The sequence below is a fragment of the Anas platyrhynchos genome, chromosome 2 (assembly GCF_047663525.1).
Source record: "Anas platyrhynchos isolate ZD024472 breed Pekin duck chromosome 2, IASCAAS_PekinDuck_T2T, whole genome shotgun sequence".
Taxonomy (NCBI): domain Eukaryota; kingdom Metazoa; phylum Chordata; class Aves; order Anseriformes; family Anatidae; genus Anas; species Anas platyrhynchos.
The window spans coordinates 99228658-99254585 of NC_092588.1; the positions used below are offsets into that span (position 1 = coordinate 99228658).

At 44.8% G+C, this 25928-nt stretch overlaps 1 protein-coding gene and 1 long non-coding RNA gene across 7 annotated transcripts in view; one reads left to right on the forward strand and one right to left on the reverse strand.

Moving 5' to 3' along the window:
- Window positions 1–24123, reverse strand: part of ITGA9 (integrin subunit alpha 9) — a 233597-nt gene extending 209474 nt beyond the window's left edge. For 3 of the 5 annotated variants that reach the window (XM_072033282.1, XM_072033283.1, XM_072033284.1), the window contains exons 1-4: window positions 23808–24123; window positions 16193–16320; window positions 15065–15171; window positions 2254–2377 (exon numbers count right to left, since the gene is read on the reverse strand). In XM_072033282.1, coding sequence (XP_071889383.1) covers window positions 2254–2377; window positions 15065–15171; window positions 16193–16320; window positions 23808–23962 — 514 coding nt within the window. In that variant the 5' untranslated portion in view covers window positions 23963–24123. The remainder of the gene's footprint in view (window positions 1–2253; window positions 2378–15064; window positions 15172–16192; window positions 16321–23807) is intronic. The other 2 variants (XM_027451383.3, XM_072033285.1) reach the window with 1 other exon arrangement.
- Window positions 2924–9056, forward strand: LOC140001545 (uncharacterized). Of its 2 annotated transcripts, none has more exons than XR_011806829.1 (2): window positions 2924–8491; window positions 8611–9056. It is a non-coding gene; the product is annotated as an uncharacterized lncRNA (long non-coding RNA). The 2 variants fall into 2 exon arrangements; XR_011806830.1 differs by having other exon boundaries at window positions 8653–9056.
- Window positions 24124–25928: the final 1805 nt, after the last annotated feature.

Sequence of the window (25928 nt, forward strand, 5' to 3'; positions counted from 1 at the left end):
CGTCCCGAGGTCAGATTCCTCTCCCTTTCTGGCACAAGACTTTTGTTACACAAGCTAATATCTGTCTTGAGCTGTGTGCACACAGACGTATGGTGACTGATGTGTGCTTAGCTGGCCTACGTGCTTCACCAGTTGGCAAGCCACTTCTGTTTGTGAGCTGTACGGCCACATTAGCCTCTCACAAGGCTTATCACTTTAGGTGCACTAACTACAGGCTCTGGCTTTAGAGGCACTTGGGTTGCATTACTCACTGCATTTATTATTCCTATCAAACCTCCACCTTCTTTCCCTCAGACTGTTTCTCTCAACCCGTAGCGTCAGTGGAGGAGAATTTCTTCTCCTCCTTCCAGAAAGCAAAGGAAAAAGCTTAAAAGGATTGTTGCAAGATGAGAAGATCACAGCCGACCTCAAACAACGCACCCGTCTGCATACTGTATCATGGCTATCGCTCACGTTCGGGATCAGGCTTGATTTATCAAAACCTAAAAGTTCCAGCACCAAACAAACACAGCCATCCCTTGCGACACTTTGTGATTTCATGTCTGACAATGGCAGATGGGGGGGGGGGGTAGGAGGAGAGAAATCAGTCCCAAAACTCCAATTTTCATTCTAGCATGCAGTGAAGCTAAGCCAACATTGTACTGCAACCAGCCCTGCCAATTTTCCACTGGCTGTTTTGCATACGCTAGGCCCACACGTTTCTATTTTCTAGCAATCCCTGGCAAATATCCTGTCAGATTAGCAGCCGTTTTACTCTCAAGACATGACGCACAGAAAAACACCAGCAGTTTGTCTCCTCTAGAAACCACCTCCCTGCAACAGATTCAGACAAGTAGTTTTTAAAGCAAAAGCCGCAGTGATGACAAAGATTCAGAGGAAGCTCTGGCAGCATTTCCATACATGTGCATTGACCATCAAGGCCCGTATCAGACAATTTGCATCGTGTTAACTCGCTGTGAAACCCAAACCTGGTTTTACTGACAGGAATGAAAGAAAAAGAACAAATACAATGGGACAGCACTCACAACAGGAAGGCTTACGTGGTTCACTTGTATTCTGTCACAGATCAGCTGGGGTGGCTGGTTCAGGAGACTCAAAAACTCTCACGTTTCAAATTACAAATAATTTCAGGACTGGTTAAACATGCAATACACAAGTGTGTGCTGTTTCCAGACTGAAACACGCAATTAAGACAAAAATTGCATGGGTTTGCAATGAAAACAATAAATAAAATCAGAAGTCTTGCCCACATCAAACCATGCTACACCTTGTCTTCCAAACTCCCTCTCTTCCTCAGGCTCCTACAGGCAAGAGGGGAATGCCAGGGACAAGCAGGAGAAACCCAAAAAGGTGTTTTCCCCGAGTGCCTCTCTGGGGGCTGAGAAACCTTAGGAGACACCCTGTCTTCTTCATAACAGGATACTTATGCCACTGGTTTAGTTAATTGCTTTTGGCTGAGATGATGCTGTCTTCTAAAGTCTTTAGGAGAGGAAACATGATAGAAAGATTTCAAATGCACCAGAAAAATGGAAAATTAAGATGTTGACACTTGGGATTTACAGTAAAAACAATAGGAACAGTAGCCCATTGTTTAGGGTGGTAGGGCCCTCTTTCTTCATGCCCACCTAAATGAAGACCTTTGGAGGATCCAAACAGGGATCAAGACATCTTCCAGCATCTAAAACACAGCAGCAGTTATATTAAGCTGCTGCAGAAGTTCTCTGAAATAAGCAAAGTGTTAAGCAACACTTTTTCCTCTCTAATCCTCTAATAAATCACAACACAAAAATTAAAATATTTCCATGAGATGGGAAAATAGGTTCCCAATTACAGTATTTCCTATTTAGTCTGTTCTACAGCTAAGCATGAGAGTTCAAGCTCAAATCAGTATCTACTGATTATTTATACAGAGGAAAGAGAACCATAGCTTCCAAACACAATTCAGAAAGATACTAGAAAGATATTATTTCTCAGGTAGTTAAATGAGACCTTGTACAAAAAGTCTCAGGATCTGTTCAATCATTGTGCTATTCTCCCACCTTCACACAAAACGCAACCTCCATCCCAGCTGTGCCTCAAGGCAGCAGTATGTTACAGAGGGGAAAAAAAAAAAAAAAAAAAAAAAAGGAAAGAAAGAAAAACATCAGCAGTAAGGGTTATTGTGGATAGTTTTGCAAAAAAGGGAAAACAGCAGCCATAAGACATGAGATGGGAGATGGAAGTGAGCCCCACTCCCAGCCCCCTGCCCCTTACCTTCGTAGCAGGGCAAGAGCTTCCGCCCGTTGGGCTGCAGGTTGGGGGGAATGATGTTGCAGAAGCCATGGGGTAGGATGTACTCTGTCTCATAGTAGATGTTTTTCCAGCGGTGTGCACAGGCCTAAACAGATCATACCACATGCATTACTGACCCAGTCACAGGAAAGCCCTCCAACCAAGGCAAAGTATGCATAGTGCATGAACAGCACCTCTCAGTATCACCTTCCTGCCACTGCCCCGTCACCTACCCTTTTCACTCCACTCTTTCTAGTCACAGCATCTTCTCACTATTATCTTCTGTAGCTTAGGACATTGCCTTACTTGGTGACTCAGATCTCATCCTTTATAGAACAGCTTGAGTTGGAAGGGACCTTAAAGACCATCCAGTTCCAACCCTCTGACATGGGCAGGGACACTTCCCACCAGACCAGGTTGCCCAAGGTCCCATCCAGCCTGGCCTTGAACACCTCCAGGGCGGCATCCACAGCTTCTCTGAGCAACCTGTGCCAGTGGTCTCACCACACTCTGAGTGAAGAATTTCCTTCTAACATCTAACCTAAATCTCCGCTCTTTTAGTTCAAAACCATTCCCCCTTATTCTATCATTATACGACTGAGCAAAAAGTTGCTCTCCATCTTTTTTATATGCCCCCTTTAAGCACTGAAAAGCTGCAATGAGGAAATCCTTCATATGTGCATGATGAGGAAAACAGCAGGTGTCACAGCAAGTCATAGCTCATGCTGGAGACTTCAAGATCTCTCGTTGTGTATTGACCCTTTGTACTGGGTTTGGCTGGTGTGAGGAATGTTTTAACAATTCCAATTCGTGTCCATAAATTCGTGTCCATAAAGAATAATTCTGTTTGAATCCTGTCTGCCTCTGGGCCCTGCAATGGCAGTTTAATTCTTGAACCACAGATGCAGTGTGCCCCAGTCTCCCCCTCATTCCAGTCAGTTTATCACGTCTTCAGAAAACACTCCTTAAATTTATGAACCTGTTTGCTTTTGTTATTCCTGACTTCTAGTTCTAACAGTTACAGTTTTTCTTTTCTGTCTTCTTCGAGATTGATTTAACACTGCTATAGATGTTATGTAGATGACTGTGAATAGCTGGGAAAGAATGTTTTAATTGCTCGTGAGTTGCCAACCTGTTTGGGAGTTTCAGAACAACTGATAATAACCGGTGACTGCTGGTGACTGTTATGGGATCCTTGGTATCTGGCCAGGGGGGCCAAGAGATTAAGAGGAAGAGAAAAGAAGCTGAAGGACGGTTGGGAGACAAGACCTGCGGAGAGTGTACAGAGAGTGTTCCATAAACTTGGAATAGTGCCAAGTAAGTACAAAGGGTGAGAGGAAGACTACGAGCCTTCAGCATGAAAGACCCCTAGAGACCCCCAGAGGAGACTGATGCGCATGCTCCAGTAGGAGGAACTGGACCCCGGAAGCTAATTTTAATAATCTCTTTTTTTAGAAGTAGTAATGAATATGTATTAGTCTAGGTGCATAAAAATCAGCTGCTTGATGTAACTGGTGTGCGTCCTGGTGGAGCAGAGACTCCCGGTGCACCCAGCGCTGTTTGCTTACCTCTATTCCTTTATATTCTTTTAATAAATCCTATTTTTTTATTTAATCCTAATTTGAATCCTGAGCCATTTATAACAATTTGGGGGCTCGTCCGGGATGGCTATAGTTCCTGAATTCTGATTTAATCTAGGAGAGGCGCCCCACCATTTGGTGGCTCCTGTTTGAGTCAGATCGGGACTGATGCCATCCTGAACCTGAATAAAGGTAAGCAAAGAATTTAATTTTTTTTGAGCTCCCGTGTTGCCGGCTGTTTTTTGCCCGTAATTCTGCGCGCGAAGATCCGGATGAAGACGACAGAGTCGTTTGGATACCGTTCGGTTGGATTCCGGTGTCCGGAATCGAACCGGATGAAGACGACAGTCGTTTGGATACCGTCTGGTTCGATCCCAGACGAAGACAGCAGAGACGCTGGTGGATACCGTCCGATTGGAGTCTGGACGAAGACGACTGATTCGTAAGATACCGTCCGGTTGGGTAAGGGTACGGTTGCCAGTTTTTTTGTGTGTGAGTGTAACTGAGACTTCTAAAGTCAGCGTGGAGGTCTTTTTGTTTTCTCACTGGTTCTAATCTCCTGTCGGGGGGGCTAGACTGGTGAGAAGAGGGATACGTGGGTGGGTGATAGGTCCTAAACCCCCTGCAAGACACTCTCACTGGGCAGCCAAGGGCTGTGGGAATTGCCACTAGTAAAATTCCTGGATGGGTCAGATAAAATCGAAGACCAAGGACCAGAAAGGGAGCAAATTACCAGATATATGACCAAAAAGTCCATTATGAATAATGATTAGAAATTGGAACAATAGGGGCCCCAGAAAATTAAAGAGTAAATTGAAAATGGTCCAGTATTATATGATAGAATGACCAAAAGAACCCTTAAGACCCCCTGTATTTTGATCCATGGAGGACGGGGTCTGTCAGGCTTTGAACATTAATAGTAGAATACCCGTGGATCCAGAAAAGAGCAAGCTGAAATATTGGAATTAGAAATTAGAGAGCAATTGATTAAGAATGAATATGTGCTACATTTGTGCCTGTGCTGCACTTATACCACCAGATAACAGGAGCCGCTCGGGCCCCGAGAACCAGATTAAAAACCTCATGGTTCAGAGTTTAACCAAGGTGTCTGAAATAAGGAGGACTGTTCACAAAGGGACAGGTTATGAATATGTATAGGAATGTTCATGTATATGTAACTCTTTACTAAAGCAATTTGTCACGTTAGGCCTGCACGACTTTGGGGGTACTACCCGCCCCATGCTGCATGGAACTGAGTAAACATACCTACTTTACAATCTTACTGATTGTGGAGTCAGCTTTCTGTGAGTCATTTTGGTGAGCCAGGCAGGAGACACTCTGCTCGGCTGCGGGATCGGCTGCAGCGTGGACGCCCCTAGGTGCACCCTGAGTGTTTTTGCTCGGAGGGGACTCCACTCCCAGCTGCTCACCGCAGGAGCAAAGAAACTCCTGAAACTGCAGACAAACGGTATGTTTTCGGCTGCTGGAGGGATACTAACTGGAGTGTTAATAATTGTATGTGTTTTTATGTATGTATTTTGTGTTGAAAGTATTTGTGTAAATGTAAGGGTTTGAAACAAAGTGTTACAAGTCACTTCATGAAAAACACAGTCAGAGACAATACTTATTTGGTTGGTTATCATTCTAAATTATATTCCTGCGGTATGAATGAGATGTGTTGGAGGCCTCCGTGTGCGAGTGTGCTGTGTGAGTGAGACGCAGCGTTGCTGCAAAGCGAGTGCAGAGTTCCGATCCGTTGTTCCGTACTCTCCGCAAGGGAGTGGGCAGAGACGAACGAAGTGCTTGACAGACTGAAAAGAAGTGCTGTTTTATCCAAGTTTTGAGTGGTGGTGCCTAATATATGGGCCTGGTGTATCTTGTGTATCTTGTGTATCCTATTTTTGCTCTTAAATGTTTTGACTGTGACAAGAAAAAGGCAGGAGCATGATATGACATGCTTCCTGCAACATATGAGGCCCGCACAGGCCGAGACCTGGACTCACTGAGACCCAGACTCGCTGAGACCTGAACAGGCGGAGAGCCTGGAGCGGCGCCGAGAGCCTGGAGCGGCGCTGAGAGACCCGAGACATTACGGAGGGACTACCGCTGGACGGAGAGAGCCCTGAGAGACGCTGCAGAGCCACGGATGGCTCTGAGAGACACAGAATAGACCTGACAGAAGCTGCAAAACGCGGGGAAATTGAAGTAATTGCAGAACATCCGAGATCGAGTTGCTACGGGAGACCAGAGGCGTCAGTGGACACTGGTAGCTGACCCTCACCGTGAGGCGAGTCGGCACAGAGCAAAGGGGCGGACATCAGGACCCTGCAGCCTGTCTGACATAACCATGGAGGCAGCGGCAGCAGCGGCTGTGCTGCTTCACTCTAGCATTCTTTTTATAAAAGGTTTATCTTGCAATGCAAAAAAAGACTATTAGTCCCCAGATCGGTGTTATAACTATTGCTAATGACGACTTAGCTCTATTGCAGGGCAGGAGTGCAGAGACGCAGATTACACTGCCAAACGACCACCGGCAGGCTCTTTCACAAACCTAAGGCTGCAGCCGGCACTGCCTGCAGCCATATAGCAGACGTTACACTCTCTTTCCTAACTAGTAATCATGTGTCTTATCCATGTCTTATCCATTTGTGGTGAATGGCCAGTGACAAAAAAGAAAAGGGGGGGAGACAAAGACAGAAACGGTACAAGGAGGATGCCACTGACACTAACAGCATGGGTAATAGGAGTAGTATAAGTGACACAGGTGACGGTGCAGGGCGCTCTGCCTGCTGCTCACCTTCGCCTGACTGTGCACTGCTGCCAACGGTGCTAGAGTAAAATGTGAAGACTGCTCAGATGGCAGTGATGAGAGTTCTTGTGTGAAGAAGATGTGTACTGAATCTGACTTTGTGTGCATAGATATCAATAAAGTGTGTAACCAGCAGAGAGACTGCAAGGACTGCAAGGGGTGATGCCCCTGAAGGAATGCAACAAAAATGAATGTGACTGTCCAGCTGGGTTTGAGTTTGTAGACAAGAGAAACTGTGGAGATATTGATGAATGTCAAAACCCTGGTATCTGTAGTCAAATCTGTATCAACCTGAAAGGTGGCTACAAATGTGAATGTAGCCGTGGCTATCAGATGAATCCTGCTACAGGAACCTGGAAAGGGCCATACTGGTACAAAAACACAAATAACACCTGTGATTATAATGACACTGCTAAGCAGGGTTTAGGGGTTCATAAAATGAGACAAGGGGTAACAACTACAGTGTTTGGAACAATTGTACAGCTTTGGCCTTACCTCCTGATGTTTTTCTGATTTGTGGGGATAGGGCCTGGCAAGGTATCGCTGCAAATGCTATCAGATGTCCATGTTACTTAGATAAACTCATTGTATTTGCTCCTAGCTTGTTACAGTTGCGTGAGATCACCAGACATAAATGGGCATTGCTTGCATCGGATTGCAATGATAATGTTGAATTGTGTGGGGTTGCAGCTAGAGCGGCATTAGCAAGTTCAGTGCCTGGAGTGGCATCTGCGGCCGCACGTAACAACTTAGAAAATTTGGTATGCTGGGCCAAGAAGCAAGCCTATGCCGTGACAGAGATACTTGAGGAGATGTTACCAGATCAAAATAGTCTGCGACATGCGCTCTTACAGGATCAAGCTGCTATTGACTTTTTGCTTTTGGCTCAAGGGCATGGGTGTGAGGGACTGTACCTTGTTTTACTGACTACTGAAACAGCTGTGAGAACCGCAGAAAGGGACCCATGCATCCAGAATAAAAGGACCAGTAACTACTGAAACTTGGAGGGTTGAGTCTGCTCCTGGGAAACTGAAACTCATGCTAAGGAAGAACTAATATTCTGGCAACGAGGCTCTGCGTGAATTAAGGATGCCAAATAAAGGGGACAAACCTGAAGGGAGGAAAGGGAGAAGGCAAGACCAGGGCAGGACCCTCCACTGCGGTGTGTATGGTCTACCGAGGGAAGCAACCCCTATGGGTATTGACTGCCGAGTGAGAGGGCCTCGACTGGACTTCTCCCACATTAAGGTCAGGTTGTCCTGAGAAAATAACATAAGAACCTTTATTTTAACCTATATAAAATTGTGATTCGTTTTCCAGGAGCTGGATCACCCTGACAGGCCGAATGGTAACACAAGCCTGAATCAACCCTGAAGGTGTTTGCCTATTATGATCCAGATACGTGGGCAGAAGACAGATCCTGGGACTATAGGACCCCAGTATATATACTTAATAGAATAATTAGGTTATTAGCTGTAATAGAAATAGTTATAAATGATGAGAACTGCTTTGTATCAAAATAGCCTAGCTTTGGATTATTTACTAGCACAAGAAGGAGAAGTCTGTGGAAAATTTAGCTTTAGTAATTGCTGTTTAAAAATTGATAAAAAGGGTGTTTCTTCCTAGTAGCTGATAGAAAGTTATGTTCTGGTTTAGGATGAGAAGAATGTTAATAATATGCTGATGTTTTAATTGTTTTTAATTGTTACAGAGCAGTGCTTACATCAAGCCAAGGACCAAGCTAAATTCAGCTTCTCACTGTCCTGTCAGCAGGCAGGCTGGGAGGAGGGCCGGACTGCTTGGGGTTAGGTTGGGCATCGGACAGCAGGTGGTGAGCAATTGCATTGTGCATCACTTGTTTCGTACACATTATTACTAGTAGTACTATTATAATCATTATTGTTATTATTATTATTGTTATTATCTACTTGTTTTTATCTCAACTCACAGGCTTCACTTTCCCATTTCTCTCTCCCATTGGTATCTGGCCAGGGGGGCCAAGAGATTAAGAGGAAGAGAAAAGAAGCTGAAGGACGGTTGGGAGACAAGACCTGCGGAGAGTGTACAGAGAGTGTTCCATAAACTTGGAATAGTGCCAAGTAAGTACAAAGGGTGAGAGGAAGACTACGAGCCTTCAGCATGAAAGACCCCTAGAGACCCCCAGAGGAGACTGATGCGCATGCTCCAGTAGGAGGAACTGGACCCCGGAAGCTAATTTTAATAATCTCTTTTTTTAGAAGTAGTAATGAATATGTATTAGTCTAGGTGCATAAAAATCAGCTGCTTGATGTAACTGGTGTGCGTCCTGGTGGAGCAGAGACTCCCGGTGCACCCAGCGCTGTTTGCTTACCTCTATTCCTTTATATTCTTTTAATAAATCCTATTTTTTTATTTAATCCTAATTTGAATCCTGAGCCATTTATAACACTGGGATGTTAACTTTCCCTGCAGCAGCCCATACAGTGCTGTGCCCTGCACTTGTAGCTAGAACAGCAGTGGTATCACACCAGTGTTGTGTCTACTGCTGAGCAGTGCTGGCACAGCATCAGGACTCTCTCTAACCCTCCTAGGGGGAGGGCAAAAGAGTGAGAAAAGAAACATCACCTGGGCAGCTGACCTAAACCAACCAAAGGGCTATTCCATACCATGTGGTGTCACACTCAGCAATAAAAGGTGGAAACAGGAAGAAGAGGGGAGGGATGGGCTCTCATTGTGAAAACGTGGGTCCTCCTCCTGAACACCTCAACATGTGCGTTGAGGCCCTGCTTCAAGGACGTGGTCAAGCATTGCTCATTTGTGGGAAGCAGAGAGTAATTTCTTTCCTCTGCACTTCCACATAGCCTTTATTTGTTTTGTTTGTTGTTTTTTTTTTTTTTCTTTTTTCCCCCTCCCCCTTTTTCCCCTTTAGTTAAATTGTTTAGTTAATAATAACCTTTCCTTAATAATAATTATTATTATTATTTTTCCCCTTTAATTAAATTATCCTTATCTCAGCCCATGAGTTGTTCTTTACTTCTTCCCCTCCTCATCTAAGGAGGGGGAGTGAGAGAGCGGTTGTGGTGTTTAGCTGCCTAGCACGGTGAAACCACCACACCCTTATGGCCAGGGGACTAGAATTGATGCTAGGACTCAGAAGGTTACTAAAAGCATACTAGAACGTTATCACACCAGAGGATGCCTGTGCGTGTCAAAGGCTTGTCTTACTAGGAATGGCAGCTTTGCTCCTGGTGACAGAAGAGACAGATCTTGCTTACCAGTAATTAGTTTAAGTGAAGATGCCAGAGATTTTGTGGCAACAATACTGTCAACATCAGTCAAGGTACAAAGTGCAGAGATCAGGGTGCCTTCCCCTTTTAGTGGACAATAAGATCAACGAGGGCTAAACCAGCCTCACCAGGACACAGCACTCAGTACAACTGCCCCACAAAGACATGCATGCCAGCAATATAGAGCCTGGTTCACACCTTCCCAGAACCTATTTGCTCCAATCATTAACACTGCATTCCTGCCAGACAAATCACAAGTTATCCTGTGCACAAGGGTTACTCAGAATAAAAGGAAGTGAGATGTGAAAGAGCAAGGGCTTTGAACACATGCTGGGCCACATCTCCAGCTGGTCTAAGTCACTGAAGTCAGTGTAGGTGTATCAATTTGCTTCGTTTAAGGCTTGGTCTCATGTGCACAAAGCAGGCTCTCTGCTACAAATCACCTCCTCCGCATGCTTTCAACTTTTCCTGGAAACTTCACATCAGCCCTGCTGTCTCAGAGGGACCTGGGACAGACCCTGCCATGATCTCCACATTTTACCCAATCCCCCCAGATGAGACATCCTCTCTCCTCCTTCCTCTTGGCTACCCATTTTCTTGCCTCAGCACCTTGCAGCCAAGCACATTGCCATTGGAAGCATCTCCAATGAAAGAAATCCATATAGACTGCCACCCATCACACAAAGGATGCTTATAATAGCACTTGGCTTGACAAACAATGTACGTGAGCAGCCCTGTACAGAGCAGCCTCAGGGACTCAGTTCCTTGTTTTAAGGAAACTCATTTATGATTATAATCCCCATGCACCCCTCATTCAAAATTCAAGAGCAACATCAAAAAAAAAAAAAAAAAGATAAAAGAAAACAACCCATGAAATGTTAATTCTCAGAGTAAACAGGAAAGAGCTTCTCTCCTGGCACATCTGTACTGTGAGCACAAATAGATTCAGGCCTGGCCCTTCTAAAGACAGTACCATAAAGACACATACATTAAAGCTACAGTCAAGTCAACCTCAACTCCGGATATTGACTCAAACAGAAACAGACCGAGAGTATTTTTTAAAATTATGTAAAGACAAATAAAGGACCGTGATATTGTAAATTCCCTGATATTTTATCTCTCAGAAACTGCCAGGGACTCACATAAATTTACCTACTAATCTCTCCCAAAGGAGCACAAATAATGGCATGTCAGGGTGAGCAGCAGCATTTCATCAGAAGCAGGAGGCTCTGCTCACGAGCAAGGAGTGATGTACAGAGGCCAAGAAAGATAGAACAAAATTTGAGAGGAAGAGGAAGAGGAAGAGGGAGATGCAACTGCATTAAAAGTATGCTCAAAAAATCAATAAGAGGCTGGGAGCTCGGCTTATTAATTCTGGGCACACTTCCCTATTCTGTTTGTTATTTTTTTGTTCGCTTGATTGCTTTTGTGGGTATTTTTCTTTGTGTTATGTTGGGGAGGGAAGGGGGATTCATTTTTTGTACTTTTTTGTTTTGTTTTCAAGAACGATCACTTTTCTGTACCTTAAGCATGGTGCATACTGAGGCACAATGCAATTTACCGCTGGCTGCCTGAATCTGCTGACAACCTGTGAGTAGATCTAAGGGATGAGCTCCACCTCAGTTATCTCAGGTGAGGCTTCCCCAGGCTCCCCACCACCACAGCCACAGAATTCAATATTTTCCCAATGGAGTGGAGTTCAGCATCTCCTCTTCCTCACCAAAACTCACTTCTTTGCAGCCAAGCAATAAGCATGTTTGTCCCGCTGCCACAGCAGAGCTTGTCTGCAGCTGCTTTTGGTTCTCCTGCCTTCCCAAAAGTGCATACTTGGATTATAATACATGATCCCTGGACTACTCAACATTGCTGTGTCAAGGCAATGCACCACCACAGTTTGCTACAGCCTTCCTTCTTCAGTACGTGACTGAAGAGATCTTGGATCTTGGGAATGGAGAGGAATTTCTTGAATTTGATGTGGAACAAGGGAGAAAGGATGCAAATCCTGAGGCAAAATAAAACTTTTCTGGGCCAAGCACACAGAGGTCTCTAGCAATTATAGAATCACAGAATTGGAAAATATCATCTGGTCTAACTATCCCCCTACTACCAACATCACCCACTAAACCATGTCCCTAAGCACCAGGTCCAACCTTTTCTTAAACACCCCCAGGGATGGTGAGAGTAGACACTGCATCACCAGAAGACCATGAACAGCCCATTTCAGAACCGCAGATGCTTTTTGCTTTCTTGTACATTGAGCACCAGCCATGGGCTTTGTACCACAGGAAAAGCCCACGAGAGACCAAGACTTCACTTCAGAGGCTGACTCCTGAAGTCAGAATCCAAACAAAGGACTTGTTAAATGTACCACTGTCAGACCGCTTCTGGCTCGCTCTTCCCTAGGGAGGGCTTCAGCACTGTGATGGGTTTGCCCCCACACACACTTTTATCACTAAGCGTGCCAGTATGCTACTTAAAGTGAAAAATGGCAACACTTGCAGAGTAACGACAGATGTGGCAGGTATTTAGGAAGAGTGAGATTAAAGGATGTGGCTTACCTCCAAATCATAATGTACTGTCCCCAGCCCCTCTCCCAGTAAAAGAGAAAGAAGGAATTTTGCCATTTTAGTTGGGAAAGAGACTGCAATCTCAGCGGTATTACTGTAGCTCTTAAATTAATGCAAATATTAACTGATGGCATGCCTGAGGACAGGAAGCCATCAAACTGCAAACTCAGCTTATTTTTTAGATAATTTTACTTCTTCTTTTGTTTAAGTCTTCATTATTAGATTTTTTCTATTCATTCCTTTACACAAGCATAAAACACTGGTTCTGTAATGTTCAGGCACATTAAGGGCTCAAATAAAACCCACATTACCAAACACCAGCTAGGCCCCCACACACACTCCTAACCTTACACTGAAGCTGGTACTTTCATCTGAAGGAGAGGAATCTGTCTTGTGGAAAACTTCTAAGACAGATTTAAGCCACTACACAGTTTCAAAGCACAAGCAGAGATTTCTTCATACAATGTATGAAGAAATGTACAGTGAAACTGTAGGAGTAATTGTTCTAACACATGATGTCAGGAGCACAAAGATTTCACGTGGGTTTAAAAAGTGACTGCCCACATTTATGAAAATATATATAGAAAAATAATCCAGGGCAACTGAACACAAAACTACTGCACTTGATGCGAGCCCTTTGGGCAAGTACTCTCAAAACACTGCCTTCCTACCAGCTCCTGAGACGCTGAGCTAAGTAGCCTAATCTTTCCTTGAAGCAGCAAACCCCTTTAAAGAAGCTCTGTTTTGATACTTTCCACCATTTCTTACTACTCCATTCTGATTTACTCAGCAGACATCCCCTTAAAACCTCCAGTGCCTTCAGCTGGGTCTTCCTGCTTCCAGCAATGAGCATGGAAATCGCCCCTTCAAGCTAAGCCCTCCCAGTCTGCCCACGTCCTTCACCCCTGCAGCCTTCCCTCTGCCAGTGAGCAGCCAGACTTAGCCTTGGCAGTAACTGGCTTTTTCACCAACTTCCCTTTCCTCTGCTGCTTTTGCTTAGGTGTCATCTCCCTAGACATCAGCTGCAACCTCCTCCCCTTTGAACTGAGATATATGAAATCATTATTCTTAAGATAATTGTCATTTTGAAAAAAATTTTCAGTGTTGCCTAACAAAGTATACGCACTAGCTTCTGAAAATGACAGAAGAGCTTGTCTAGCTCAGACCAATGACTAGAAAATTGTGAGGATCATGTGTCTTAGAATCATAGAATGGTTTGGGTTGGAAGGGACATTTAAAAATCATTTACTTCCAATACCCATGCCACGGGCAGGGACATCTTTCATCAGGTTGCTCAAAGCCACGTCCAACATGACCTTGAACACTTCCAACATGGAATAGTAGCACGAAGTTGGGTTTTCTGGATCAGTGCATGTTACTCTTCACTCATGCAGGGTTCTTCTAAGCACATGTGCTGGGTTATCCCTTGAAAATATGAATTGCTTACAGTATTCTGGTTGGAATGCCTGAATTTCATGCTCCCAGTCCCCCATGGGAAGTCAGTGTGAAAGAATCTGGGGTGTTAAGTGTTTGGAATCTAAGTACGTATTAAGAAAAATGACTTTAAGTCAAGCAGCTTTCTCCACTTGGCTTAGTAAGTGGTTGGTGCAGAAGGTGTCACATGAAATCTCCTGTAGCTCATTTGTGACTGGTTGGCACCACTCACCAGGGCAATTCCCTACCTCACTGGAAAGATGCGGTCATACTGCAAGTTTTCAACTCCCAAATGTCAGTGTTTAGAAATAGATTGTTGTTAGGGTTACTCTGATATGAGCTTGAAATTTGCCTGCCACATGTTGTGCACAACATTTAGTTGCAATTTTTCTTATTTTGTTTAACAGTCCTGCAGGCAGGCTCCCAGGGCAGACAGAGCTCAACAGCGGATGCAAACACAGACAATTATTGATCATAATATATTTTTAAAATGTATGAGTGTATTTGTCCATCTCTTTTTATGATTCTTTCCCAGCACAGGAAGCATTGTTTTGCAGAGATAAATTCCACATCCTAAGGACCACATCTGCTCTCCTTGACCCTTTCTATTTGCATGGTAACCATATCAGAGACAACAAGGCCACCCACAACGCAACTAATTCATCTCCACTCTCAATTCTTCCACCTCATTAATGGAAAATTCATATACATAAAGACAAAATATTGCCCCAAAGTCTCATCTTACATTTTTCATGGTGAGTTCTGACATGCAATACATATGCTCGTGGAAAATGAATGGATACATAAACACAGAAAACCTACAAAAAGAAGAAACCAACAGATACCTCACAGACAAAGTTCTATTTATTCCGTTCAGAGATTTAATCCCTCACATTGAGGAGGAAGCCCTTAGGTGACACAAGTCAGGTGTGATTGCTTTGAAGCCGTTCCTCTATAAATAAAACTTTCTGGCTTGGGTTCATTTTCCTTCCGCTTGAAGGAAGATACTACAGAATTTGCTGCCTGTAAAGCTGGACTCAGTCAGTCACTACCAAACACATTAATCCTGACATGTTTAGCATTAGAGTCAGACAGCAGCAGTGATTTTAATGAGATCAAAGAAAAGAGTGGACTTACCAGCACACTTCCACCAGCCTTAGGCTGTCTAGCCAGGCTCACGCCCATCCATTCATCATCTCTGTCTTCTTTACAGGTCTTTCCACAGAGCACGCCCCGAGAATTGCCTACAGAAGGAGAAGGGCAGCAAGGCAAGGAGACGTGAGTTTTAAACATCTACAAAGACACCCCATAGGAAAAGTGATTGTCCATCTAACATCTGTCTGTCAGTGCTTTTCTTTTCCCTTTCAACCTAAATATTACTTCTTATATGCGTTAGTCAGGGTGGTGCTCTCACCGTTACTAAGGCATCATCCATAGTAGAAGACAGACACTGTCCCAAACAGCCAGCAGCTATTAAAGTATATCCACAGCTTTACTTGAATAAACCATCCAATTGAAATAAATGGGAGAGATGTGGGATTGCTTGTAGAATGCAGTTAAAAAAAAGTTATCCTGCGAAATGAGATATGGGGCATTTAAAAAAAAATGGGGTCTAAATCTTTAGTCCTCTCAGGCAGTACTCATCAATCCATGAAAGATGGTTTACACTATGGGAGCTGGACAAATCAAACTTGCCAAAATATTGTTTTAATCCACATACGCTTCATAAAAAGAAATTCTATGTCACTCAAATGTGACAAGATTAATAAACCAATACTGACATAGGTTTTATTATAGACGGAGAAATCAATACTGTGAATCACATGACCAAGAAAGAGAAAATACATAAAGACTTCAATTTTCTCCCTCAGAATCCAGCAGGTTTTAGATCAGAGCCTTACTTTGGGAATAGGCAGCCCATCTTCCCCTGATTCAGACAGTAGGTCAGAGAAATGAGTCAATCATGATCACGTGCAGTAGGGTACAAGCACGGCTCTCTCAGATAAACTTATTTCCTTTCGCACATGAAGCAAAGGCAAGGAATCATTAGCTGCATTATGAGACAATCCACAGATTGCCGTGATGCTAATAACTCTGCACACCACACACCCATCACCCCACCACCTGGTCATCCCACACCCAGCTCCACCAGGAGAGGCATATGAATCCCTCTCAGGGACCCAGAGCCTCTTTGAAGCTGGCAGGAGGACTGCAAGCCATGTGGGGTCTTCTGGTCCCTCCTCTCAAAGCATCACTGATACCCACCTCGACCCATATCCAGCTCTGTGCATCTTCTGTCAGGATTGGTGTGGACTCGACATTTAAACACTGCTCCTGGCGACTGAACAGAGGTGCTGTATTTAGAGTCTGCCTTGGGAGCTCCAACCAAGACCCTGGAAACCAAACACAAAGTAACAAGTGATTAATTTCAGGTCAAAAGAAAAAAAAAAAAAAAAAAAAGCAGCAAGATTCGCTTTGCCAGTGGTTCCTCAGCAAAAAGACTTTTTTCCAGCAACCTTGTAAAACGATGACATTGATTCACAAGCTGAAAACAACACTGACAGTGAAAACATTTTTCTCCAGTGAAGCCAAGAATACTTTAATAAGTTAAATTTCCATTAGCAGTGTAGCACTTTTGAAGCAAGTCCTTTTCTCACCCCAGATAGCATTTAGGAGAGTATTAGGAAAGACAACAGCAGCTGCATCTATTTTTCCTCAGTTTTAACTCTATCCCTATCAACCCAAAAATTCCACAAGAGCCAAAATACACCCATGAGATGAGGAAACCTGAACCTGCTTGTTTCCAGCCAGCTTAAATTTAATAAGGCTACTTAGAAAGTTGAGGCACCCCCTTATCAGAAGATTTTATGTAATTACAGTTTTAAAAAGGGGGTGGGGGGATGACAACACAGGAACAATTCTCTTCCACAGTGCCTTGCCATCAGCCCTCATTATCATTAAAGCTGTGACAACTATACCTGGAGTAGTTGTCCCATGTATGAGAACTAGTACCTTGGGAAGTTCCAACACACAGATATGCTCATGGGGTTCCTAGATGTAGCCTTGAAAGACAATAAGCACTTTTAGCTAAGTGGATCATCCCACAAGTGACTGTTTAGCAACCTGATAGTTTCTCATGCCTTCTCCTCATCAAAGGGACAACCTCCTCACCTGGCTGTGAACTTGGATGCAGGCACTTGAGGGTGAGGAAGGAGGTTAAGCAGGAGGAAGGCAGTGCCGGGGAGGACGGTGGGGAGCACCAAGCAGTTCAATATCAGTTCTGCAGATACCCTTGCACTGTGGGGCTGGGCAGAGCTTTTCTATCTAACAAAATCCATGATGAAGTTAAGCCCGGGGCTGGAACTGAGGGAAACCATCTCTAAAAGACGGCCTCCAGTGTTTGTGTGCATACATGTATGTGCTGCCTGTTGACCAAGGAGGCACCACTGTTGACCATGGGTGCTTGACCAAGGAGGTACCACTCTTGGTTTAGCTACTAAAAGGTTAGAGAGCTACTGGTACAAAGTCTGCCCAGGCACACAGCCCACCCATGGCATGGATGGACAGCCCCAGAACAGAAGCTTTCCTGGTGTTAAAGGTTTTCCTTCTTTAAAGTTCCATTCCCAACCACCACCCATTGTCACCATTCAATACAGAGAGACCCAAGGCGCAATGCACGCACATGTCCAGTGCCAACCTGGGCCACCTGGATGAGTTGCCATCAGAAGTCTCTTCTATACCATATGCTTCCCCACACATCTCAAAACCACCCCATGGCACTTGGAAACACATTCACAAAATGAAAAGAAACCCTACATTTTCTCCCAAGTCTCATGAGCTGAGCAGTATCATTTGGAGAAGTTCAATGGGGCTGCTCTCGATAACGCACATCATGTTTGCACAAGTGAGAAGAATTAGTGGCTGAAATGCTTAAGTTCCTTAAGCCTACAAAGCCTGCACACATTGGGGACTGAACACAAAGGAGCCTGAAATAATAGCCCAACATGGAAATCCCACCAGCCAGGCAGCAGGCAGAAAATCCAATGCCAATCATCTCGTTTACACAGGCAATGAATGCACGTCATTCATTTATTGACATTCATGAGGTCCAACAAAAACAAACAAGGGGGCATATTACTAGCTTAAAGAGTTACTGGTTCAAATTGCAAATGGCAAGAAATGTTTCTATGACCTATTGTAACAATAAGGTAATGTGGGCTACGCTGACCTCCAGTTTAAATGAAGCTTTCTTCTAAACCAACAAAAGTAAATTTGATTCGGCAATTAGTGCAAAAGATACCTCAGACTGCAGAATGCCAGATGAAGACCTCTTCCGATCTCTTTAAAAAGCTGAATGGGAAAAATCTGTAATTAATGATCTGAGTAGGCTGGGGGGGGAGGGGGAATTATATGACTCAGATTGTCTTGAGTGATACCTTTCAAAAACATTCGTCACATCTCCCCACGTGTTCTGTACACAAGGAAGGAGCCACTAAAACCAACTGGTGACATGTGCCAGAAGCAAATCTATTTTGGATTGTCCTGAATGGCCAGACATCCAAATTTGATAGCTCGCCTACCTCATACACCATGTAATCTTAGGGTCTTGTTTCTTTCATTCGCTCTTACACTTCCTCCCCAGTGGCTGAAACCTCTGCAGGATTCCTGTTTCCTCTGGTGTGACCCATGCTCGCCTGTGCCCAGCAAGAAGTCACCTTCAGGAAGATGGGAGGTCTTCCTGCTGGCTGCCATGCTTTTTGGCTGGTCAGGTTGGCATTTGTCACATACCACTTACTGTGGTTCTATTCAAAGACTTGAGACTGGAATATTACCTTTGCCAAGAAAAGATTCCTTTACTCTTTCATCAGATTCTGTATGTGACTGCTTAAACTGTTGGAAGAAAATCGCCTATTTAACTGCCACAAGACTCCCAGCAGGTCTTGACAGAAAACTCACTTTTCTGCTAGTGTTTTGGAGCTCACTGAGCAAAACAAATGCCTGTTTTGCATCTCCCCTACACATTAAAACACCTTTGAGGTCTTTGGAGACTTCTGTGAAACAATGCTGCAACCAGAGAAGGTGTTTTTCTCTGGTACCATACCAAAATAGAAATGCATTTCAAAACAAAGCCTCGGAGCCTCACACAGTCTTCTCATGCCTCAGCACTGTGCATTTTGGCCTGACCTAAACACACAGATACATGAACAGCCCAGAGAATCACAACCCTTATTTTATTTCTCTCTCTTTTTTTTTTTTTTTTTCCTATTACCAGGCAACCTTCCAACCATTTTAACAAGCCCTAGGTTAAAATAGCCTAATTTTGTGGTACAGTTCTTCAGCGGTACTGTAGGACTACTTGGACTATCAGCGAGCAAGCACCAGCAGTCTTCCAGCCTTCTGCCAAAGGCTTATGATGTGATTATCCATGAGCATAAGCTCTCACCACAACCATAATGCGTCGCAGGAAGCTCCTAGGTTGTTGTGAGCAGCTGCAGGGAGACACCTCGATCAGGAAACCCCACCACAGGAAAGGGATCACTTCCCAGTGAAGACAACCAAAGGGCTGGGGCCATTTTAGGGTCACTTTTGCTTGACAGGCACAGAAATCTCTAAGAATTGGCTACATCCCACTGGCTCTGTGAAGCAAGTATTGGGATCTAAACTGATATGAGAAGCAGTAAGCAGAAAGGCTGTCACTTCTCTTCTTGCATTCGTACTCCCACAGCTGAGGACAAACGCCCTCATCTGTATGGAGACAACTGTGCAGCCAGAAACCATTGCATTGCAGAGGCCACATCAGCCAATATTAATGGATGACAAGGAGCTGTTCTGGCCCCAGGGAAATCCACACCTTCTTAAAATTACTTCCTGCTGAACAGTAACTATCACTTTGCTTTGACCCTCAGGACGTACAGATTTGGAAACTAAGTGCTGCATTTAGTGGAAAGAACAGTGAAGGAAAGTGTCATGCTGCCCGATGGTGTGGAGGGATGCCAAGCACATTAAGCATCAGCCTGGAACATGCCAGGAGTGATTAGGCAATCACAGTTCAAGGACTGGAGAGAGTAGGTACCTCACCTCGCTGCAATGTTAAGTGGCAGGGGAAAAAAGTCTTTAAATATCCTCACATACCGCAGCGGATTTCAAAAGCAGCGCCAGAGGAAGGTGAAACCCATCCCAGCTGAGCTTCTCCCCATCAGAAAGGTCTTTGCCACTTGTTTAGCCCTCAAAATAAAATAACAAAGGTTCATCCAACGCATGCAGAGCAAGAAGCAGTACCGTTATTGGGGCAGTAGATGAACAACTTGTGAGCAACACCAGCAAGCCCAGATTCCCCACCTTCCTCCACACACCCTTGCTGCACCTACAGCATCCCTATGTCATTGATGTAACACGGCATCGTTAGCACAACAGCCAGCCTCTGCTGGGTCAATCTGCTCCTATGTCTTATTTTGGGCACAGGCAGGTGCATCATAAACTAATGACATCTATCCATCCATCAGCCTGAGATGCAAAACCACCTTCATGCTTCAGCAACAGTGCAATCTGGCGAAGTGCAGGGCCAAAGAAGCGAAGTGGCAGCACAACATCCAGCCTCATTCCTTACTGTAGTTCTCACAGCAGGATCCCATGCAGCTAAACTGACTCCCTTAGTTTTTAGTGCCGGATCATGTTGCCAGAAAGGACGAAGTTGTTACCCTGGGCTTGCTGAGAGATCAGGGGAGGTGTCAGTAAGGAGAAGACATAAGGAGGGGAAAGGAGAGACATAAAATAACATTATTAACAGAAGAATGATGAGGGATGTCACATCATTAACATCTTTTAATGGGGCAAAAACAACATTGTTTCTTCTTGAACTGTCTCCTTGAGAAAAGCAGAGAAAACTGCATTCTTGGTCGCTTTGTCAGGTCTTTACTCCAAGCTTCCAAATTATTTCCAGAGAACAGAAGCACTTCAGCCTGTCTGTGCTCCAAATGCAAGCAACCACCTGTATCCTTGCTCTGCTGGAAATGGCAGTGATGGGGAGACGGGTAAGTCTTTCAAGATTTATGGTCATAAAATCCACTCAAGGAAGGAAAACGGGACATTGTCAGAAAAACAATAACTTCAGCACATCTGTGATGACAAACCTTTCTTAACACAAAAACTGTGCAAAAACAACTCCTAAAAGGAAGCATCATTGCAATTAACTATTTCAGACATGTCAAAGGCACTGACTTTCATCACTATTGCAGTGGAGGCTGAATACCCCTTATAGTTTCTGTGTCTAGATCTGTGTAGCAGTCTAACTATCTGTATTTATTTGACACAACACTTCAAACCAAATATTCCTCCTTTAGTTCCTCTGGCAAGAATATTTGGCTCACATAAATCTTCACAAATTATCAAACTCTGGATTGGTTTACTGAAAACCTGCAGGTTTATGGCAGATAACATAGACAAACCCCTTGTGGTGTTGGAAAACAAGTGGTTGAAACACTGAACTTGAAGAGCTGGCAAATACAGATACCATTTTATTATGAAAAAAAAATGAATTTATATAAAAAGCACATGGACAGACTGCTGAGAATAATACACTTCAGTGATCAAAAGTATGCTACGGGAATAGTGGATCCTTGGGCAATAAAGATTAAGAAGCCTTGAGCTATCAGGACAACATTCTCCCATGTTTGGGAGCGTGTTAACACACAAAATAGATTTAGACAGGCAGGAGACAGCCTTGGATAGGATCGATCACAATTCTGCACACTCACATAGTGCACAGCTCACCAGGCAAGCCATATATGACTGAAACATCACAGTCCAAAATGAACTTAGGTTAACTTCCCACAACAGCATATAGGCCAAAGGGACATGAGAAACTGGAATCATAACATTTCTTTATGAAAAGCTATGAAGCTAAGACTGAAACTGACACACAAAAACAATAACCCTATGACTATTAATAGGAGCTGTATGCTACAATGGCACGAATAGAAAACATTTTTGCTACATATTCCATATAACAGCCTTCACCCTGTCAACAGCATATCAGTTTGAAAGAAAAATACATCACCTGCTAACTTTACAAGCCAACTAAGGAAACAGCTATATAGCTTTGCACACAAAGGCTTCACACAGAAAAACCTGACAAATCCCAAAAATGCTATCAGTTCTACTAACCATTTCCCTCTGCACTCAGCCAATAAAACAGAGACTGTATCTCATGATTGAATAATCTGCAACATGTAATCTCTTTGAAATAGAAGTCAGAGGCTTTTATGCTCTGGAGTGATATCTGCAGGCAGAAGCAAGGTTCTGTCCAGTATGATTAGGATTTTAAAATAGTACTATACAATACTGCAAGCCTTTGTGCCCTACTCAGGGGACGAGGATATAGCTAAAGGCTCAGACGAAGGTTCAGTCCTTTGATGGTCTGAATGCCCAGAAAGATTGGCCAGATATTTTAAGCTCTCCAGAAGAAACATGTTAAACACTTAAAATCGATTTTACATCACAGTACAAAAATAAATAAATAAAAAATGCTTGCACTCAGAATAAGCCCATTCAGTTCAAGGCGACATCTCCACAAAACTGAAGAAGGCTGCACATACTTCTATGAGCAAAACTCTTTGCTGTCCCATCACAGCTTCACAATCCTACCCTCACGATTTTTGACAGCCCTGTGCAGACGCTGACCATATAAAGCTGCTGCTCACCCTTCCAGGTGCTAGGGCTAATGTTCTTTTTAGTTATTTAAGAACAGTTTGTGATGTTAGACACTTTATGGTTCTGGGTGCCACAGGCAGGGCTCCGTGAAGAAGCTCTGTTTTCAGAAAACAGGTATGAAATAATTTGGGGCATCAGACTAACTACAGATGTCTGCCTTCAGAGGGATGCCCTGGGCCACTGGTCCAGCATCATTTCCAGGCAAAGCGGGATGTCACTGAGATTCTCCTCCCTGCTCACCCTCCTTTTCCAAAATGACACCAGTAGGTGCCACCTGAAGATAATCCATGTCACCATCCAGAAGGACGGGCACTAAGACAAGGGACAACAAGCTGCATCGTTCTCTTCTCACCGGATCTCGCTCACCCTGTGGCCAGCCCCCCATGCTCGGTGTTGAACACAAGCCACTTTCAGCCTTTTCATCCTTTGCTGCTTCCTGCCCTGAGTTAAGCATCGCTGTGAACTGAGAGCTTTTCTTTCCGAGAGCTTTTCCTCCTGAAGCCTCCTGATAAGTCCTTAACAGTGAATACTCTGAGAAAGCCGCTGCGCAGAGAGGCAAAGCACACAACTACTTGTGAACTAAAGGGCATGAAAAAGAGTCATTTTGGACAAAGTGGCTGCCAGCATGAATACGTTGATTTATCTATCACAGTGCGCTACAGTTCCAACACCAACAGCTGAGCAACTGGGCCGTATCTATGCGTGAGAGATAAAGGCGAGCTTTGTGGGCACGCACTGGCATCGGCGGCTCCTGCCTGTGGAAGGCCACCAGACGACACCAGCTAGGTCCAGCTAAGAGAAAAAATCCCTTTTAATTCTAACAAAGAGCCTCTGACCCAGACGAGGGAAGAGAGACCACGCTCCGGGGCTCTTTTCAAGCAAGAGAACCAACGAGAAGCTTGCCAGTGTGGGTAACTTGGAGGGGAAGAGGACAAACTTCCTATCCTTACCCAAAAAATCAAAGTTACGTGCCCGTTCCCCCGTGCCTCGCCCCAGCAGCGGGCACACACCGGCTCTCCCAACGCTACCCCTCCACGACCGGCACTGTCACCGCGAAAAACACTGCTAAAACCCATTTTTTCCCCCCTTTTCCCCCCATTTAAGGCGGCACGACGGCTGCTCGCAACGCCTTTCCCCCCGGGGCCGGGTGTCCGGCGGGTCCCCCACTCACCACCGGGTGCTGTCGTGGTAGTGCTGCAGCACCGAGTACCCGAAGAAGGACCCGTTGGGGCCCTGGAAGACCACCGGGAGCCGCAGGTCCACGTTGTAGCAGCGAGCCAGGGCGGCCACCAGCAGCGCCGCCAGCACCCGCCACCCCGCCGCCATCCTGCGAGCCCCAGCCCCGCCGCCTTCTCCTTCTCCTCCTTTTTCTTTTTCTCCTCCTCCTCTTCTTCTTCCTCCTCCCGGGTTCACGTCTGTGCCCGGCTCGGCTTCGCCCCGAGCCGCCAACCCCCGGCGGGACTGGGCGCCCCGCTCCGCCCCGCACCGCCCCGCGCCGCCGCCGCGGTGCCCCCTGGCGGCGGTTTCCTGCTAACACCTAACCTAAATCTGCCCTCTTTTAGTTTAAAACCATTCCTCTTGTCCTGTCGTCTACCCGAGTGAACAGTCCTCCTTTTTACAAGACCCCCTTTAAGTACTGAAAGCCTGCCATGAGGTCACCCCAGAGCCTTCTCTTCTGTAGGCTGGACAGCCCCAGCTCTCTCAGGCTGTCTTCGTAGGAGAGGTGATCCAGCCCCTTGATCATCTTTCTGGCCCTCAAGCAGCAACATTCACGGCTAAACAAAGGCTTAAAGTAATTGTGCTAATATTTTAAAAGGTAGACTGTCTGGGAGCAAAACTAATCGGTCAAATTTGCAATAAAAGGTGAGCAAGAGCCGAGGCAAGAAGGCAGTCACCTCCAGTGGGCAAGAGAAATGTCACACATCCTGCTGCATGAAGAGGGGAAGGGAGCTACAGGATAAAACTCTCAGACCTTAGAGCCCACACATTTATTATTCAGCAAAAAAAAAAAAATGGCAGTTGTTGTGCTTGGGGTTGTTGTGAAGGTGTCTTTAGGCTGATCTTTAGGATGAACACCAGGAGCTCAGAGAAGTGCAACCACAGAGATAACTGGCAGCTTTATTTGTTGCTGTTAGCCCTTGTTTTAGCTACTTCATTCCACGTACTCTTCTCATCCAGGAGCAGGGTCACTGGGAGAAGCGCAGTAGATCCCAGGAAATGCAATGGCAGAGGGGCCAGGAGCTCCAAAAAGACGGGAACTGTTGCTTCTTGCAAGCAACTGGAAACACACAGACACATGTTCAGCATTTCTTGTTCTGGCACAAGCCGGGTGTGCCTGGCACCTGAGGTTTCTCAGGAAACTTGCTGCAGATGACAACAGTGAACCCTAATGCAGGATGCTGTATGTCAGGGCTGTTGGAGAGTTGCTGTGGGAATGCTCTTGAAGGTAAAGTCATCTTTCAGTACAGGAAGCTCACAGGGAAAGTTTAACATCTCCTGTGAAGGGATTGAGCTGAGTGTGGGCTTGTGCTGAGGGTGCATGTTCAGCAAGAAGGTAATTTTGTGGTAAACTGTTTCATGGTATTGACTTGGCTCTTTCAAAAGCGTAGCTTGTTCCTGCAGGGGAACATCCTCAGATAAAAGCCATCTCTGGACTGTAGGTAAGCATTGACCTTGAGCATCATCTGCAAGTGCCCTGGGGCTGTGCTTGTATACATACATGTTGCTGTTTGAAAACTGCCCTTTTTGATGTTGAATGTGGTGCCAGAAAGTGGATGTGAGCATAGGAATATTCCGGGGACAAGTTAAGTAGAGCGGCAGCAATTACAGAATTAGGTGGTGGAAAAAATCAACAGAGGAAGGGAGGCTTCCAGACATCCAGATATTTGATACTTGCTACATAAAGCTTAGCAGTGTACTTATTTAAAGCCCTTGCTCAAGATGGCTCATGGAAAGGCTGGGGCATTTTGAGTCTTCAGTTTTGGGGGGTTTAAATTGCAAATTATTATGATGCAAGGACTTAGCAACACATTACCTTGAAAGGAAAGGTTGAACTAGTAAAAGAGACATGCTTCTGCCACAGACCTTGTCTGTCTGCAGATTACTGTAGCTCCACCACCACAAAGGTCTTCAGATCTGCTTCAAAAACAGGTTGAGCAAAGCAACATTGCACTGTTCCTTTATTACCCTTCTGTAAGCTTAAAGAGTGTGTTAATTAACCACACATAATCTATACACAGGCTCATACACATAAGTATGGCCAGGGTTATGCAGAATTGAACAGTGAATGTTC